The 20,134-nt window shown below is 41.2% G+C and overlaps 1 protein-coding gene across 1 annotated transcript in view; it reads left to right on the top strand.

The window, feature by feature from the left end:
* The first annotated feature begins 3,067 nt into the window (after positions 1 to 3,067).
* The window catches only part of tpp2 (tripeptidyl peptidase 2), a 110,521-nt gene continuing 93,454 nt past the window's right edge, over positions 3,068 to 20,134 (top strand). The window contains exons 1-5 of the mRNA XM_079811789.1: positions 3,068 to 3,227; positions 6,627 to 6,781; positions 8,802 to 8,878; positions 8,950 to 9,077; positions 18,342 to 18,590. Coding sequence (XP_079667915.1) covers positions 3,164 to 3,227; positions 6,627 to 6,781; positions 8,802 to 8,878; positions 8,950 to 9,077; positions 18,342 to 18,590 — 673 coding nt within the window. The 5' untranslated portion in view covers positions 3,068 to 3,163. The remainder of the gene's footprint in view (positions 3,228 to 6,626; positions 6,782 to 8,801; positions 8,879 to 8,949; positions 9,078 to 18,341; positions 18,591 to 20,134) is intronic.

The following is a 20,134-nucleotide window of genomic DNA, read 5'->3' as shown; positions in this document are numbered from 1 at the left end:
CACACACACACACACACTCACTCACTCACACACACACACACACACACACACTCACACTCACACTCACACTCACACTCACACTCACACTCACTCACTCACTCACTCACTCACTCACACACACACACACACACACTCACTCACTCACTCACTCACACACACACACACACTCACTCACTCACTCACTCACTCACTCACTCACTCACTCACTCACACACTCACTCACTCACTCACTCACTCACTCACTCACTCACTCACTCACACACACACACACACACACTCACTCACTCACTCACTCACTCACTCACACACTCACTCACTCACTCACTCACTCACTCACTCACTCACACACTCACTCACTCACTCACTCACTCACTCACTCACTCACTCACTCACTCACTCACTCACTCACACACACACACACTCACTCACTCACTCACTCACTCACTCACTCACTCACTCACTCACTCACTCACTCACTCACTCACTCACTCACTCACTCACTCACTCACTCACTCACACACACACACACACACACACACACACACACACACACACACACACACACACACACACACACACACACACACACACACACACACACACACACACACTGCCCCTGCCCCTAAACCTAGCCCTCACAGGAGACTGTGCAGTTCACTTTCTGTGAAAAAAAACTCATTCTGTGTGATTTCTAAGCATTTTGAAAAGTGAGGACATGGGGAACGTCCTCATATTTCACCCTCTTTTTGTAATACCCATGTCATTATACACATTTGTGTCCTGATATTTCACAAAAACATGCCCACACACACACACACACACACACACACACACACACACACACACACACACACACAGGAACTCGAAGCACACGGCAACCCTTCAAAATAAAAGTTCGGTTTAGCAAAGTAATTGTTGACAGAAATATATTAAAGGGATAATTGACCCATTAATGAACATGAGCCCATGATTTCCTCTCCCTCAGCTCATCTCAGGTGTGTGTGTGAGTCTTCACACTCAGAGTATATTAATAATGTCCTGACTCTTCCCAGCTTTATAACGGCACTGACTGTTGCTCTGTTTTTGAAGTCCATAAAAAGTGCATCTGTGCGTCATATAACTGCTCCACACGGGGTGTTAATAAAGGCCTTCTGAAGCGAATCAATGCGTTTGTGTTTGAAAAATATCCATATTTAAAACTTTATAAAGTAAAGTGTCGGCCGATCGCCTCGAGGGAGAGGAAATCGTGGGCTAGTTTTCATTTCCGGGTGAACTATCGCTCTAATGTTGTACAGAAGAGCTACATCTCAATGTAATGATCATATATACAGTGAAGAATATGCAGTGTTATTAGACATTAAAGTCAAGTCAACTTTATTTAAATAGCGCTTTTAACAATGCAGATTGTTTCAAAGCAGCTTTACAGTGTTAAACAGGAAAATAATGCAATTGAGGATGCCATATCGATGATGACATTTATTGAGGATGACATATCGATTTAACAATTATTAAATTGTAATATTAAGACGGGTTAATTGAGGATGCCGTGTTGATGAGGCAGTTTCAGGAGGAGGATAATAAACGAGATCTCTGCGGAAATAAAGCAGTCTAAAGCACTGTTTATTTCATGTGTATCTTCTTCTGTTGTATTTATGTTGACCTGCTGAATGTTCAAAGTGATTTTATAATGCAGCAATAAACCAGCTAGGCTAGACTTTAAAAAATATAGATTTTAATCGATTCTCACTTTTACAAAACAATATGGATTCTTAAATCCCAAGAATCGATTAGTCATCCTGTTTTCAGTTAATTAAATAAACATTGTAGCGCGCCTCCCATCCAATAAAGTGCTTTATTACTATTGATATGAAACAAAGTCTCAGATTACGTCTTTTGTACAAATTTCAAAAGCATAAATGGCGTTTTGTCGCTGTGGCGTGAGATCAGCTCCGCCTCAGCTCAAGAGAACCGGCAGATGAACAGATCTTCTCTTCCGCATTAATACCAGTTACAGCGCAAAATAAACACCAATGAGCTTCTGAACGTGTGTTAAAGATACAGGACAACTGCCCCAAATCTGCATCGGCACATAGAATCACTCAGTGTTTTAACCGCAGAAAGACGTCAACAATGTCATGTCACATTTACCTCAGAAAAACCATATCCAGTGTCCATAAACTCGTTAGTCCGCTAGAAAAATGAACTCTAGAGTGGAGCATTTTGCTAATTATATGCACTATTACATAGGATATTCATTCTCAATGTTCTTCAATATTTAATGCATGTATGTAGCCTATGAATAAATCTCGCAAGTTTTTATGACAGCCAAATGTTTATATAAAAAAAAACGAATTGGAGTAGAAATATGATTATATAATTGTAAAGTTAATATTGTAACTTTATTATTATAAAAAACTAAAATCATTTAGTGTAATTTAAGTGTTTGTATACAAATCAGTTAATTTTTACCTTCAATATTAGTCGGCTAATGTAGTATCAACTGACTCACAACATTAGTTCAAACTAGAGCTGTCAAAAGATTAATCGCATCCAAAATAAAAGTTTGTGTTTACATAATATATGTGTGTGTACTGTTAATTATTATTTATATATAAATACACACACATTCATGTATATATTTAAGAAATATTTGCATGTATATACATTTATATAATCTATAATATATATATAAATATAAATGTTTTATATATAAAAATAACTTTTTTTCTTAGATATATACATGCTTGTGTGTGTATTTATATATAAATAATAATTAACAGAGTACACACACATATATTATGTAAACACAAACTTTTATTTTGGATGCGATTTAATCTTTTGACAGCCCTAGTACAAAGATTTGTTTTTCTTGAGAAAATTGGCCATGTATTATACCTGATACAAATATAGAAAATAGTCGATATTGAATCGAAAGCTTGTGAATCGAATCGAATTGTGAAATGTGTCAATACCCAGTCCTAGTACTTATCCCTGGATTGTACTGCTAGTGCAGATGTTGATTGTGTGTGTGTGTGTGTGTGTGTGTGTGTGTGTGTGTGTCAGGGCTGTGGTGGACACGTCTGAGACTGGAGACCTGTCGTCCTGCACTGTCCTGAGCTCCTACAGAGAGAGACAGGAGTTCGCCACGCTGGGACACGCAGAGATGCTCAACTACTCCATCAACATCTATGACGAGGGCCGCACGCTCTGCATCGTCACCAGTGGAGGTCAGGCCTGACCCTAACCCATGTGACACACGATAATGGCTTTAAACACACTTCCTTCTGCACCGAACATTCATTTGTTTAGGCAAATCCAGTCGCCTTTATGTTTACAGCACAACTTCACCGTCATCAACGATGCAAACTGTAATATAACGTACAGTATAATAAAGCAGTTTCAGTGTCTAACATCAAGTCAGCTTTATTTATATAGCGCTTTTAACAATGCAGAGTGTTTCAGAGCAGCTTCACAGTGTTAAACAGTGTTTATTCAGCTGTTTAGTTATTCTGGAAAATGGCTAGAGAAAACGGAATTTCAATTATCATACAGTGACAGTGTGGGCTTTAGATCAGTAATTTAGTTTTTATGGTTAATTTAGTTTATTAATTAGATATATTTGGATATTTAGTTGAAAAATGTAGTGTCTCCAACTGAGCAAGCCAAGCCAGAGGCAACAGTGGCAAGGAAACCCAAACCCCATCAGGAGCAGAATGGAGGAAAATAAACCTTGGAGAAACCAGGCTCAGTCGGGGGGGCAGTTCTCCTCTGGACAATTAACAAACAGCGTATGATTATTATTCTGGCAACTTTACAGGTCAGAGGTCATAATAGATCGGAGTCATCACGCTTGAGACGGGTTTATTGAGGAATACTGAAATTAAGCCGAAATACTTCTTTTTGTAGCCTAAAGAAGAACATGCTGCACTTTAGAAATGAAATACTGTCAGTTCTGTAGCCTATAGGATGATCATTTATATTTTACCTTAAAATGACATCGACTTAATCTGATTTAAAAAGCACCTGCTGTAGCATCTTAGTTTTTTTTCGTTGCACTAAACATTATTTGATTGAACATTTTGGAACAATTATATACTTTGGTTTTATTGAATTTCACTGGTAAAGACTTTTTTTTCTTTACACTGAATTTAAAAACAAATGCTGATTTAAGAAACATCTTTGTTTGGATTGCAGAATATGCAGTTGTTGACTTTAATTTCACCTTTAAACCTTTTCATTTCCAATTCAATTTCCTGTTAATTTCAGATTGCGGACTTGTTTTCATTAGCCAAAAGCCAATTTAGCCTGTTAAATACCAAATAAACATCTTGTTCATGCATACTTTCATTCTTTTATTGTGTAAAAAAGAAAGAAAAAAATCGGAATCGGCCAGTTTTCTTCAAAACAATCGGTATCGGAATCAGCCATGTAAAATCATGATCGGTGCATCACTAATGACATATCGATTTAAGTATTATTAAATTGTAATATTGGAACAATCGGAGTCATCACGCCGGAGACGGGTTTATTGAGGATGCCGTGACGATGAGGCAGTTTCAGGAGGAGGATAATCACGGTCTCTCAGACACTTCAGGGTCATGTGTTGGTCATGTGTCGGTCATGTGTCGGTCATGTGTCGGTCATGTGTCGGTCATGTGTCGGTCATGTGTCGGTCATGTGTCGGTCATGTGTCGGTCTTGTGTCGGTCATGTGTCTGTCATGTGTCTGTCATGTGTCTGTCATGTGTCTGTCATGTGTCTGTCATGTGTCGGTCATGTGTCGGTCTTGTGTCGGTCTTGTGTCGGTCATGTGTCGGTCATGTGTCGGTCATGTGTCGGTCTTGTGTCGGTCTTGTGTCGGTCATGTGTCGGTCATGTGTCGGTCTTGTGTCGGTCATGTGTCGGTCATGTGTCGGTCTTGTGTCGGTCTTGTGTCGGTCATGTGTCTGTCATGTGTCTGTCATGTGTCTGTCATGTGTCGGTCATGTGTCGGTCTTGTGTCGGTCTTGTGTCGGTCTTGTGTCGGTCATGTGTCTGTCATGTGTCTGTCATGTGTCTGTCATGTGTCTGTCATGTGTCGGTCATGTGTCGGTCATTTGTCGGTCTTGTGTCGGTCATGTGTCTGTCATGTGTCTGTCATGTGTCTGTCATGTGTCTGTCATGTGTCTGTCATGTGTCGGTCATGTGTCGGTCTTGTGTCGGTCTTGTGTCGGTCATGTGTCGGTCTTGTGTCGGTCATGTGTCGGTCATGTGTCGGTCTTGTGTCGGTCTTGTGTCGGTCATGTGTCGGTCATGTGTCGGTCATGTGTCGGTCTTGTGTCGGTCATGTGTCGGTCATGTGTCGGTCTTGTGTCGGTCTTGTGTCGGTCATGTGTCGGTCATGTGTCGGTCATGTGTCGGTCATGTGTCGGTCATGTGTCGGTCTTGTGTCGGTCATGTGTCGGTCATTTGTCGGTCTTGTGTCGGTCATGTGTCTGTCATGTGTCTGTCATGTGTCTGTCATGTGTCTGTCATGTGTCTGTCATGTGTCGGTCTTGTGTCGGTCTTGTGTCGGTCATGTGTCGGTCTTGTGTCGGTCATGTGTCGGTCATGTGTCGGTCTTGTGTCGGTCTTGTGTCGGTCTTGTGTCGGTCATGTGTCGGTCATGTGTCGGTCATGTGTCGGTCTTGTGTCGGTCATGTGTCGGTCATGTGTCGGTCTTGTGTCGGTCTTGTGTCGGTCATGTGTCTGTCATGTGTCTGTCATGTGTCTGTCATGTGTCTGTCATGTGTCTGTCATGTGTCGGTCTTGTGTCGGTCTTGTGTCGGTCATGTGTCGGTCTTGTGTCGGTCATGTGTCGGTCATGTGTCGGTCTTGTGTCGGTCTTGTGTCGGTCATGTGTCGGTCATGTGTCGGTCATGTGTCGGTCTTGTGTCGGTCATGTGTCGGTCATGTGTCGGTCTTGTGTCGGTCTTGTGTCGGTCATGTGTCGGTCTTGTGTCGGTCTTGTGTCGGTCATGTGTCGGTCTTGTGTCGGTCATGTGTCGGTCATGTGTCGGTCTTGTGTCGGTCATGTGTCGGTCATGTGTCGGTCATGTGTCGGTCTTGTGTCGGTCATGTGTCGGTCATGTGTCGGTCTTGTGTCGGTCTTGTGTCGGTCTTGTGTCTGTCATGTGTCTGTCATGTGTCGGTCATGTGTCGGTCTTGTGTCGGTCATGTGTCGGTCTTGTGTCGGTCATGTGTCGGTCATGTGTCGGTCTTGTGTCGGTCATGTGTCGGTCATGTGTCGGTCTTGTGTCGGTCTTGTGTCGGTCATGTGTCGGTCATGTGTCGGTCATGTGTCGGTCTTGTGTCGGTCATGTGTCGGTCATGTGTCGGTCATGTGTCGGTCTTGTGTCGGTCTTGTGTCTGTCATGTGTCTGTCATGTGTCGGTCATGTGTCGGTCTTGTGTCGGTCATGTGTCGGTCTTGTGTCGGTCATGTGTCGGTCTTGTGTCGGTCATGTGTCGGTCTTGTGTCGGTCATGTGTCGGTCGTGCGTCGGTCGTGCGTCGGTCGTGCGTCGGTCGTGCGTCGGTCGTGCGTCGGTCGTGCGTCGGTCCTCCATCAGTCCTTCATGAGTTAAACCATGTGATCATGTGATTTGCAGGAGCTCACGGGACACATGTGGCCAGCATCGCAGCGGGTCACTTCCCAGAGGAGCCGGAGCGCAACGGTGTGGCCCCGGGGGCCCAGATCCTGGCCCTGAAGATCGGGGACACGCGCCTCAGCACCATGGAGACGGGCACCGGCCTCATACGAGCCGTAAGACTCCATCATCACATGTGGAGTCGGGCCGCTTTAGTGGGATTTACATGCTAGAAATCATAGATTTTACCGTAATTGTTATGTTTTAGTAATTTAGTATTTCACGTCGAATTTCTTTAATCACCGTTTCGAAGGCAATATTTATAATTTATGCTTTTTTCCCTCTAATATATAGTTAATATTATTTTACAATAATATTGCTGTCATAAATCAGGGGTTCAAACGGGTTCATGGAGAAAACTAAATACTTTTGAGTAAAGTAAAAAATATAAAAAAAATATAAAAAAAAATTAAATGAAGTATATATGATTAAAATTAGTAATTGTATTTAAATACATTAAATTAATACATTCGATAAAAATAAATATTAATTGTTGATTTAAATAAATAAATTAATGAATATATTAGATTAAAATGCATTGATTAAATAAGTACATAAATGATTAAAATAAATACATTTGATCAAACGAAATCATAATGCTTGATTTAAATGAAGAAAAGCAGTGTAAAACACTTTAAATAAATAAATAAAAAATGAATACGTTAGATTAAAATAAATGTATTAAATAAGTATAAATAAATGATTAAAATACATTTGATAAAAGTAAATAAATAATAATTCTTGATTTAAATAAAAATAGAAAAGCAATGTAAAAAATAAAAATGAGATTAAACCAAGTAACTCAATTATTTGATTAAAATAAGTACATGCAATTTTATTCTAAATAAATAAAGTAATGCATTTGATTAATATAATAAGTAAATTTTTTAAAAATAATTAACAAAAAAAATTGTATTCATAAATATGAAAAATAAAGTATATAAATGATTAAAATTAGTAATTTTATTTAAATACATACAATTAATACATTTGATCAAACTAAATAAAAAATAATTCTTTGATTTAAATGAATAAAAATAAGAGACTAAATAAATAAATTATTGGATACATTAGATTAAAAATACATTGATTAAATAAGTAAATAAAATAAATATATTTGTTAAAACTAAATAAATAATAATTCTTGATTTAAATAAAAATAGAAAAGCAGTGTAAAAAGACTTTAAATAAATAAATAATGAATATATTACATTAAAGTCCATTGAATTTAAATTATTAAAATAAAATAAATATATTTGTTAAAACTAAATAAATAATAATTCTTGATTTAAGTAAAAATAGAAAAGCATGTAAAAAAAATAAAAATGAGATTAAACCAAGTAACTAAATTATTTGATTAAAATAAATAAAGTATTACATTTGATTAATGTAATTTGAATAAAATGTAAAAATGATGCTCTGTAATCGAAACTAAATATTTTACACATTTATAATATCAATAATTCACAAGATCTTAAATCACATGAAAAGTGCCTGAATGTCATTCATTAGAAATTAAAATAAATGAACACAATTTTAAATAAAAACATTTATTCATTAGATTAAAATTTCTTTAAATGAGTCATTTTCTTTATATAAATAAAATAAATACATTTGATAAAACTAAATAATTCTTGATTTACATAAATAAAAATAAGACAAACAGTGTAAAAACGCTTAAATTATACACATTAGATTAAAATACATTGATTAAATAAGTAAATAAATGATTGAAATAAAATAAATATAACTAAATAAACAATTATTGACCTCAAAAATGTGTAAAAATGTAAAAAACAAAAATTACTCAATTAATTAAAATAAATACATGCATCAAAATAAATAAAGTAATACATTTGATTAATATAATTTGATAAAAATGTTGCACTATGATAGAAACTAAATATTTCACACTTATAATATATCAATAATTCACATGATCTTAAATCAAATGAAATGTGTCGTTCATTAGATACAAAATATGTTTGATTCTCAAATATCGTGTTGATAATAAGATATAATATAAACTCTTCCAAGCACACAAGATGAAGAGAAGCTCCTGCACACACAGACGCTCGCTCTGATCAGTCACACGTTGTAAATGTGTGTGTGTGTGTGTGTGTGTGTGTTTTGCAGATGATTGAAGTGGTGAACTACAAGTGTGACCTGGTGAACTACAGCTATGGCGAGGCGACGCATTGGCCCAACTCAGGGTGAGGATTCTGGGAGCTCTGGCCACGCCCCCTCAGGGTCAGAAACACACTAACCTCTGCTTGTGTTGCAGGAGAATCTGTGAGGTCATCACGGAGGCGGTCCAGAAGCACAATGTGCTGTTTGTGTCGAGTGCTGGGAACAATGGGCCGTGTCTGTCCACTGTGGGCTGCCCTGGGGGAACCACCAGCAGCGTGATCGGTACTGCCCAAAACACACACTCCAGAACACACACTCCAGAACACACACTCCAAAACACACACTCCAGAACACACACTCCAATAACACACACTCCAAAAACACACACTCCAAAACACACACTCCAGAACACACACTCCAAAACACACACTCCAAAACACACACTCCAGAACACACACTCCAATAACACACACTCCAAAACACACACTCCAATAACACACACTCCAGAACACACACTCCAAAAACACACACTCCAATAAACACACTCCAAAACACACGCTCCATAACACACACTCCAATAACACACACTCCATAACACACACTCCAAAACACACACTCCAATACCACACACTCCAAAACCACACACTCCAATACCACACACTCCAATACCACACACTCCAAAACACACACTCCAATAACACACACTCCAAAACACACACTCCAATACCACACACTCCAATACCACACACTCCAATACCACACACTCCAATACCACACACTCCAATACCACACACTCCAATACCACACACTCCAATACCACACACTCCAATACCACACACTCCAATACCACACACTCCAATACCACACACTCCAATAACACACACTCCAATACCACACACTCCAATACCACACACTCCAATAACACACACTCCAATACCACACACTCCAAAACCACACACTCCAATAACACACACTCCAATAACACACACTCCAAAACACACACTCCAATACCACACACTCCAATACCACACACTCCAATACCACACACTCCAATACCACACACTCCAATACCACACACTCCAATACCACACACTCCAATAACACACACTCCAATACCACACACTCCAATAACACACACTCCAGAACACACACTCCAAAACACACACTCCAATACCACACACTCCAAAACACACACTCCAATACCACACACTCCAAAACCACACACTCCAATAACACACACTCCAGAACACACACTCCAATAACACACACTCCAGAACACACACTCCAATAACACACACTCCAATAACACACACTCCAAAACACACACTCCAAAACACACACTCCAATACACACACTCCAATACACACACTCCAATACCACACACTCCAATACCACACACTCCAAAACACACACTCCAAAACCACACACTCCAAAAAACACACACTCCAAAACCACACACTCCAATACCACACACTCCAATACCACACACTCCAATACCACACACTCCAATACCACACACTCCAATACCACACACTCCAATACCACACACTCCAATACCACACACTCCAATACCACACACTCCAATACCACACACTCCAATACCACACACTCCAAAACACACACTCCAATACCACACACTCCAATACCACACACTCCAATACCACACACTCCAATAACACACACTCCAGAACACACACTCCAAAACACACACTCCAATACCACACACTCCAATAACACACACTCCAGAACACACACTCCAAAACACACACTCCAATACCACACACTCCAAAACCACACACTCCAATAACACACACTCCAGAACACACACTCCAATAACACACACTCCAATAACACACACTCCAAAACACACACTCCAAAACACACACTCCAATACCACACACTCCAATACCACACACTCCAATACCACACACTCCAATACCACACACTCCAATACCACACACTCCAATACCACACACTCCAAAACACACACTCCAAAACACACACTCCAATAACACACACTCCAATACCACACACTCCAATACCACACACTCCAATACCACACACTCCAATACCACACACTCCAATACCACACACTCCAATACCACACACTCCAATACCACACACTCCAATACCACACACTCCAAAACCACACACTCCAATAACACACACTCCAAAACACACACTCCAAAACACACACTCCAATACCACACACTCCAATACCACACACTCCAAAACCACACACTCCAATAACACACACTCCAAAACACACACTCCAAAACACACACTCCAATAACACACACTCCAATACCACACACTCCAATACCACACACTCCAATACCACACACTCCAATACCACACACTCCAATACCACACACTCCAATACCACACACTCCAAAACACACACTCCAAAACACACACTCCAATAACACACACTCCAATACCACACACTCCAATACCACACACTCCAATACCACACACTCCAATACCACACACTCCAATACCACACACTCCAATACCACACACTCCAATACCACACACTCCAATACCACACACTCCAAAACCACACACTCCAATAACACACACTCCAAAACACACACTCCAATACCACACACTCCAATACCACACACTCCAATACCACACACTCCAATACCACACACTCCAATACCACACACTCCAAAACACACACTCCAATACCACACACTCCAATACCACACACTCCAATACCACACACTCCAATAACACACACTCCAGAACACACACTCCAAAACACACACTCCAATACCACACACTCCAATACCACACACTCCAAAACCACACACTCCAATAACACACACTCCAGAACACACACTCCAATAACACACACTCCAGAACACACACTCCAATAACACACACTCCAAAACACACACTCCAAAACACACACTCCAATAACACACACTCCAATACACACACTCCAATACCACACACTCCAATACCACACACTCCAAAACACACACTCCAAAACCACACACTCCAAAAAACACACACTCCAAAACCACACACTCCAATACCACACACTCCAATACCACACACTCCAATACCACACACTCCAATACCACACACTCCAATAACACACACACTCCAATACCACACACTCCAATACCACACACTCCAATACCACACACTCCAATACCACACACTCCAATACCACACACTCCAATACCACACACTCCAATAACACACACTCCAAAACACACACTCCAAAACACACACTCCAATACCACACACTCCAGAACACACACTCCAAAACACACACTCCAATAACACACACTCCAATAACACACGCTCCAATACCACACGCTCCAATACCACACGCTCCAATACCACACGCTCCAATACCACACGCTCCAATACCACACGCTCCAATACCACTCCAGAACACACACTCCAATAACACACACTCCAAAACACACACTCCAAAACACACACTCCAATAACACACACTCCAATACACACACTCCAATACCACACACTCCAATACCACACACTCCAAAACACACACTCCAAAACCACACACTCCAAAAAACACACACTCCAAAACCACACACTCCAATACCACACACTCCAATACCACACACTCCAATACCACACACTCCAATACCACACACTCCAATAACACACACACTCCAATACCACACACTCCAATACCACACACTCCAATACCACACACTCCAATACCACACACTCCAATACCACACACTCCAATAACACACACTCCAAAACACACACTCCAAAACACACACTCCAATACCACACACTCCAGAACACACACTCCAGAACACACACTCCAAAACACACACTCCAATAACACACACTCCAATAACACACACTCCAAAACACACACACTCCAAAACACACGCTCCAATACCACACGCTCCAATACCACACGCTCCAATACCACACGCTCCAATACCACACGCTCCAAAACACACACTCCAATACCACACACTCCAAAACACACACTCCAATACCACACACTCCAATACCACACACTCCAATACCACACACTCCAATACCACACACTCCAATACCACACACTCCAATACCACACACTCCAATAACACACACTCCAATAACACACACTCCAATACCACACACTCCAAAACACACACTCCAATAACACACACTCCAAAACACACACACACTCCAATACCACACACTCCAAAACACACACTCCAAAACACACACTCCAATAACACACACTCCAATAACACACACTCCAATAACACACACTCCAATACCACACACTCCAAAACACACACTCCAATACCACACACTCCAAAACACACACACTCCAATAACACACACTCCAATACCACACACTCCAATACCACACACTCCAATAACACACACTCCAATAACACACACTCCAATACCACACACTCCAATACCACACACTCCAATACCACACACTCCAATACCACACACTCCAATAACACACACTCCAATACCACACACTCCAATACCACACACTCCAATACCACACACTCCAATACCACACACTCCAATACCACACACTCCAATAACACACACTCCAAAAAAACACACTCCAATACCACACACTCCAATACCACACACTCCAATACCACACACTCCAATACCACACACTCCAATACCACACACTCCAAAACACACACTCCAATACCACACACTCCAAAACACACACTCCAAAACACACACACTCCAATACCACACACTCCAATACCACACACTCCAATAACACACACTCCAAAACACACACTCCAAAACACACTCTCCAAAACACACACTCCAATACCACACACTCCAAAACACACACTCTAATAACACACACTCCAATACCACACACTCCAATAACACACACTCCAATAACACACACTCCAAAACACACACTCCAATAACACACACTCCAATACCACACACACTCCAATAACACACACTCCAATAACACACACTCCAATAACACACACTCCAATAACACACACACTCCAAAACACACACTCCAATACCACACACTCCAAAACACACACTCCAATACCACACACTCCAAAACACGCACTCCAATAACACGCACTCCAAAACACACACTCCAATAACACACACTCCAATACCACACACTCCAATACCACACACTCCAATAACACACACTCCAAAAACACACACTCCAATAACACACGCTCCAATAACACACACTCCAATAACACACACACTCCAAAACACACACTCTAATAACACACACTCCAAAACACACACTCCAATACCACACACTCCAAAACACGCACTCCAATAACACGCACTCCAAAACACACACTCCAATAACACACACTCCAATACCACACACTCCAATACCACACACTCCAATAACACACACTCCAAAAACACACACTCCAATAACACACGCTCCAATAACACACACTCCAATACCACACACGCCAATACCACACACTACAAAACACACACTCCAATAACACACACTCCAAAACACACACTCCAATAACACACACTCCAATACCACACACACTCCAATACCACACACTCCAATAACACACACTCCAATAACACACACTCCAATAACACACACTCCAATAACACACACTCCAAAACACACACTCTAATAACACACACTCCAAAACACACACTCCAATACCACACACTCCAAAACACGCACTCCAATAACACGCACTCCAAAACACACACTCCAATAACACACACTCCAATAACACACACTCCAATACCACACACTCCAATACCACACACTCCAATACCACACACTCCAATAACACACACTCCAAAAACACACACTCCAATACCACACACTCCAATAACACACACTCCAATACCACACACTCCAAAACACACACTCCAAAACACACACTCCAATACCACACACTCCAATACCACACACTCCAAAACACACACTCCAATACCACACACTCCAATACCACACACTCCAATACCACACACTCCAATACCACACACTCCAATACCACACACTCCAATAACACACACTCCAAAACACACACTCCAATACCACACACTCCAAAACACACACTCCAAAACACACACTCCAATACCACACACTCCAAAACACACACTCCAATAACACACACTCCAATAACACACACTCCAATAACACACACACACCAATACCACACCCTCCAAAACACACACTCCAAAACACACACTCCAATACCACACACTCCAATACCACACACTCCAATACCACACACTCCAATACCACACACTCCAATACCACACACTCCAATACCACACACTCCAATACCACACACTCCAATACCACACACTCCAATACCACTCACTCCAATACCACACACTCCAATACCACACACTCCAATACCACACACTCCAATACCACACACTCCAATACCACACACTCCAATACCACACACTCCAATACCACACACTCCAATACCACACACTCCAATACCACACACTCCAATACCACACACTCCAATAACACACACTCCAATACCACACACTCCAATACCACACACTCCAATACCACACACTCCAATACCACACACTCCAATACCACACACTCCAATACCACACCAATACCACACACTCCAATACCACACACTCCAATACCACACACTCCAATACCACACCAATACCACACACTCCAATACCACACACTCCAATACCACACACTCCAATAACACACACTCCAATAACACACACTCCAATACCACACACTCCAATACCACACACTCCAATACCACACACTCCAATACCACACACTCCAATAACACACACTCCAATACCACACACTCCAATACCACACACTCCAATACCACACACTCCAATAACACACACTCCAATACCACACACTCCAATAACACACACTCCAATACCACACACTCCAATACCACACACTCCAATACCACACACTCCAAAACACACACTCCAATAACACACACTCCAATAACACACACTCCAATAACACACACACTGCAATAACACACACTCCAATAACACACACTCCAATACCACTTTAGTGGACACACACACAACGGGTCATCTCCACTGTACCTGACCAGTGCTCTAAAGTCACGACCAGTGTTGGGGAAACGCATTAAAAGTAACTTGAGTTACGTAATAATATTACTTTTTCCAAGTAACTAGTAAAGTAACGCATTACTTTTCAAATTTACAACAAAATATCTGAGTTACTTTTTCACATTAGTTTGACTGACAGCTCTTCTGTCCTCATGTTGAGAGTCAGTGCAGAGGTGTGTGTGTGTGTGTGTGTGTGTGTGTGTGTGTGTGTGTGTGTGTGTGTGTGTGTGTGTGTGTGTGTGTGTGTGTGTGTGTGTGTGTGTGTGTGTGTGTGTGTGTGTGTGTGTGTGTGTGTGTGTGTGTGTGTGTGTGTGTGTGTGTGTGTGTGTGTGTGTGTGTGTGTGTGTGTGTGTGTGTGTGTGTGTGTGTGTGTGTGTGTGTGTGTGTGTGTGTGTGTGAACATGATGGTTATTGTAGTTCCAGACTAAATGTATTTATCTCACTTGCACAGTAAAGATTCTGTCCTCCTCAAAATGAATAAAATCAGTCAAATGCTAAATCAGAGTATATGCAAACCTCCAATAATTAAATTTTAAATAAAACAACTATTTTTATGCATAATCTACCTTTATATTTAATTGACCAATGTCTTGCTGCTGACCTTTGATGATGAAAATTACTAGATTTTTTGTTTTTATTGGTAAAACTTTTTTCTCCTGCATCTATTCTCCATTATCCAGAGCTGCGCCCTCTACAGGTTATGAGGGAATCTGCATCTTTACCTCAGCCTGGGGCTTATTATTTACATTTGGTATGAAGAGGTCTTTACCGTTGCACAAAAATATAACTTTTTTGTTATAAACAAAAACAAGCCCATCCCAGGTGAGATAAAGTAACGCAAAAGTAACGTAACGCATCACTTTTCTTAAAAAGTAACTAAGTAACTCAATTAGTTACTTTTTAAGGGAGTAACGCAATATTGTAATGCATTACTTTTCAAAGTAACTTTCCCCAACACTGGTCACGAATTACAAATCATTTACTGTAATTGAGTAGTTTTTCTCAGGAATTGTGCTTTATTAATTAGCTTAAAAACAGTGTACAGAGTACATTTTAAGTGCTGTATCGGTACTTTTACTGCGCTATTTTCTAGAGATCGACTGATATGGATTTTTTTTAGCCTTTAGCCTTTTTTCATCAGCCTTATGGTGCGTTCATACCGGACGCGATTCGCGTGAGTGATTTACATGTTAAGTCAACGCAGAGACGCGAAATGGCATTCTGCGGCGAGATTCACGTGAATGAGGCGGCTCGCCTCGTTGAGAAATGTCTGACATGGGCTGTGTTTACACGCCTTTTTTTTGTTAAAATCTACTGTTAATGTGAGACAAAACGTATTTTTAAGACTTTTTCAGTCGATAATGTAGTAGTTTAAAGCTCAAATGTGTGGTTTATTTATATAAAGAGAGCCTATTTGAACATGTGATGTGGTGTGTGTGTGTGTGTGTGTGTGTGTGAGCTCCAGTGGATCAGCGGCGCTCATTAACCCGGTGAGATCAGCCTTTCCTCAGCCAGTTCTTCTGCCGCTGGCTCTGATGATCTGTGGTGTGTGTGTGTGTGTGTGTGTGTGTGTGTGTGTGAGCTCCAGTGGATCAGCGGCGCTCATTAACCCGGTGAGATCAGCCTTTCCTCAGCCAGTTCTTCTGCCGCTGGCTCTGATGTCTCTGTGGCGGCTCCAGATATAATTCGTCTTGTAACGGCCGATCTTTGCTCTCATGGATCTATAATTTGTTCCCTGGCGAATCGTTTAGACTGAAGGCAAAGAGAAGTTTCATTACTTTATATTTTTAGGCTATAACTGTACATTACAGTTGTAACGTTAGCCGACTAGCACTGACTTTGAATGTTTGACTGAATTGTTTGCTTTATTTCATGTGTAGCTTTTTATAGCTTTTACTTATACTTTTGTATTATTGATCAAACATAAACTTGCATTTAACAAAAAGAGACTGTGTTGTGTTTCATGTCATTTAATGTTATCACAGTGATAATCATATTGTCTGAAGCAGATATTAATATACAGATTTTCTCCTCATTGTTGTCACTACTAGAGCAAGCTCCTGATTGGTTAACGCGGCGCGAAATATCCGCCAAAGTTCAAATTTTTCAACTTGAGCAATTCGCGTGAATCGCGCGTTCAAAACGCTCAATTCGCGTACTTCGCGCCGCCTCAATCGCGTGAATCTCGCCGCCTCAATCGCGTGACTCTCGCCACCATTTCGCGTCTCTGCATTGACTTAACATGTAAATCACTCGCGCGAATCGCGTCCGGTGTGAACGCACCATTACAAGGGCTACTTTTCACTCCTACTTTGAGTAGTATTTAGTAAATGTACTTTTACTCTACTTGCACTACATTTTTTTGACAAGTTACAGTACTTTAACTGGACTATGCTTTTTCAGTCCTCTTTCCACCACTGCTGACCAATGAGAAATGCTCCTGATGTGCAGGTGTGGGTGCTTATGTGACCCCGGACATGATGGTGGCCGAGTACTCTCTGAGGGAGAAGCTTCCGCCGAACCAGTACACCTGGTCGTCCCGCGGGCCCAGCACAGACGGCGCTCTGGGCGTTAGCATTAGCGCTCCAGGCGGAGCCATCGCCTCCGTGCCCAACTGGACCCTCCGCGGCACACAGCTGATGAACGGCACCTCCATGAGCTCGCCCAACGCCTGCGGAGGAATCGCCCTCGTGCTCTCAGGTACACACTCTACTGCTGTAGCGCATGTGCCCCGCCCTACTCACACACCTGTGCTCATGATCCGCTTTACACACACCTGTGCTCATGATCCGCTTTACACACACCTGTGCTCATGATCAGCTTTACACACACCTGTGCTCATGATCCGCTTTACACACACCTGTGCTCATGATCCGCTTTACACACACCTGTGCTCATGATCAGCTTTACACACACCTGTGCTCATGATCCGCTTTACACACACCTGTGCTCATGATCCGCTTTACACACACCTGTGCTCATGATCAGCTTTACACACACCTGTGCTCATGATCAGCTTTACACACACCTGTGCTCATGATCCGCTTTACACACATCAGATGATAATCGGCTTTACACACATCGGACGATAATCGGCTTTACACACATCAGACGATAATCGGCTTTACACACATTAGACGATAATCGGCTTTACACACATCTGATGATAATCGGCTTTACACACATCAGACGATAATCGGCTTTACACACATTAGACGATAATCGGCTTTACACACATCTGATGATAATCGGCTTTACACACATCTGATGATAATCGGCTTTACACACATCTGATGATAATCGGCTTTACACACATCTGACGATAATCAGGCTTTACACACATCGGACGATAATCGGCTTTACACACATCTGATGATAATCAGGCTTTACACACATCAGACGATAATCAGCTTTACACACATCTGATGATAATCGGCTTTACACACATCAGATGATAATCGGCTTTACACACATCGGACGATAATCGGCTTTACACACATCTGATGATAATCAGGCTTTACACACATCAGACGATAATCAGCTTTACACACATCAGATGATAATCGGCTTTACACACATCAGATGATAATCGGCTTTACACACATCTGATGATAATCAGGCTTTACACACATCTGACGATAATCAGGCTTTACACACATCAGACGATAATCAGCTTTACACACATCAGATGATAATCGGCTTTACACACATCAGATGATAATCGGCTTTACACACATCTGATGATAATCAGGCTTTACACACATCAGACGATAATCAGCTTTACACACATCAGATGATAATCGGCTTTACACACATCAGATGATAATCAGGCTTTACACACATCAGACGATAATCAGCTTTACACACATCTGATGATAATCAGGCTTTACACACATCTGACGATAATCAGGCTTTACACACATCAGACGATAATCGGCTTTACACACATTAGACGATAATCGGCTTTACACACATCTGACGATAATCGGCTTTACACACATCTGATGATAATCAGGCTTTACACACATTAGACGATAATCAGGCTTTACACACATTAGACGATAATCGGCTTTACACACATCTGACGATAATCGGCTTTACACACATCTGATGATAATCAGGCTTTACACACATCAGACGATAATCAGCTTTACACACATCAGATGATAATCGGCTTTACACACATCTGATGATAATCAGCTTTACACACATCAGATGATAATCAGGCTTTACACACATCTGAT

This window comes from Gobio gobio, assembly GCF_949357685.1.
Source record: "Gobio gobio genome assembly, chromosome: 3".
Lineage (NCBI taxonomy): Eukaryota > Metazoa > Chordata > Actinopteri > Cypriniformes > Gobionidae > Gobio > Gobio gobio.
The sequence above is the reverse complement of the archived record's forward strand: the minus strand, read 5'-3'. Positions and strand labels throughout refer to the sequence as shown.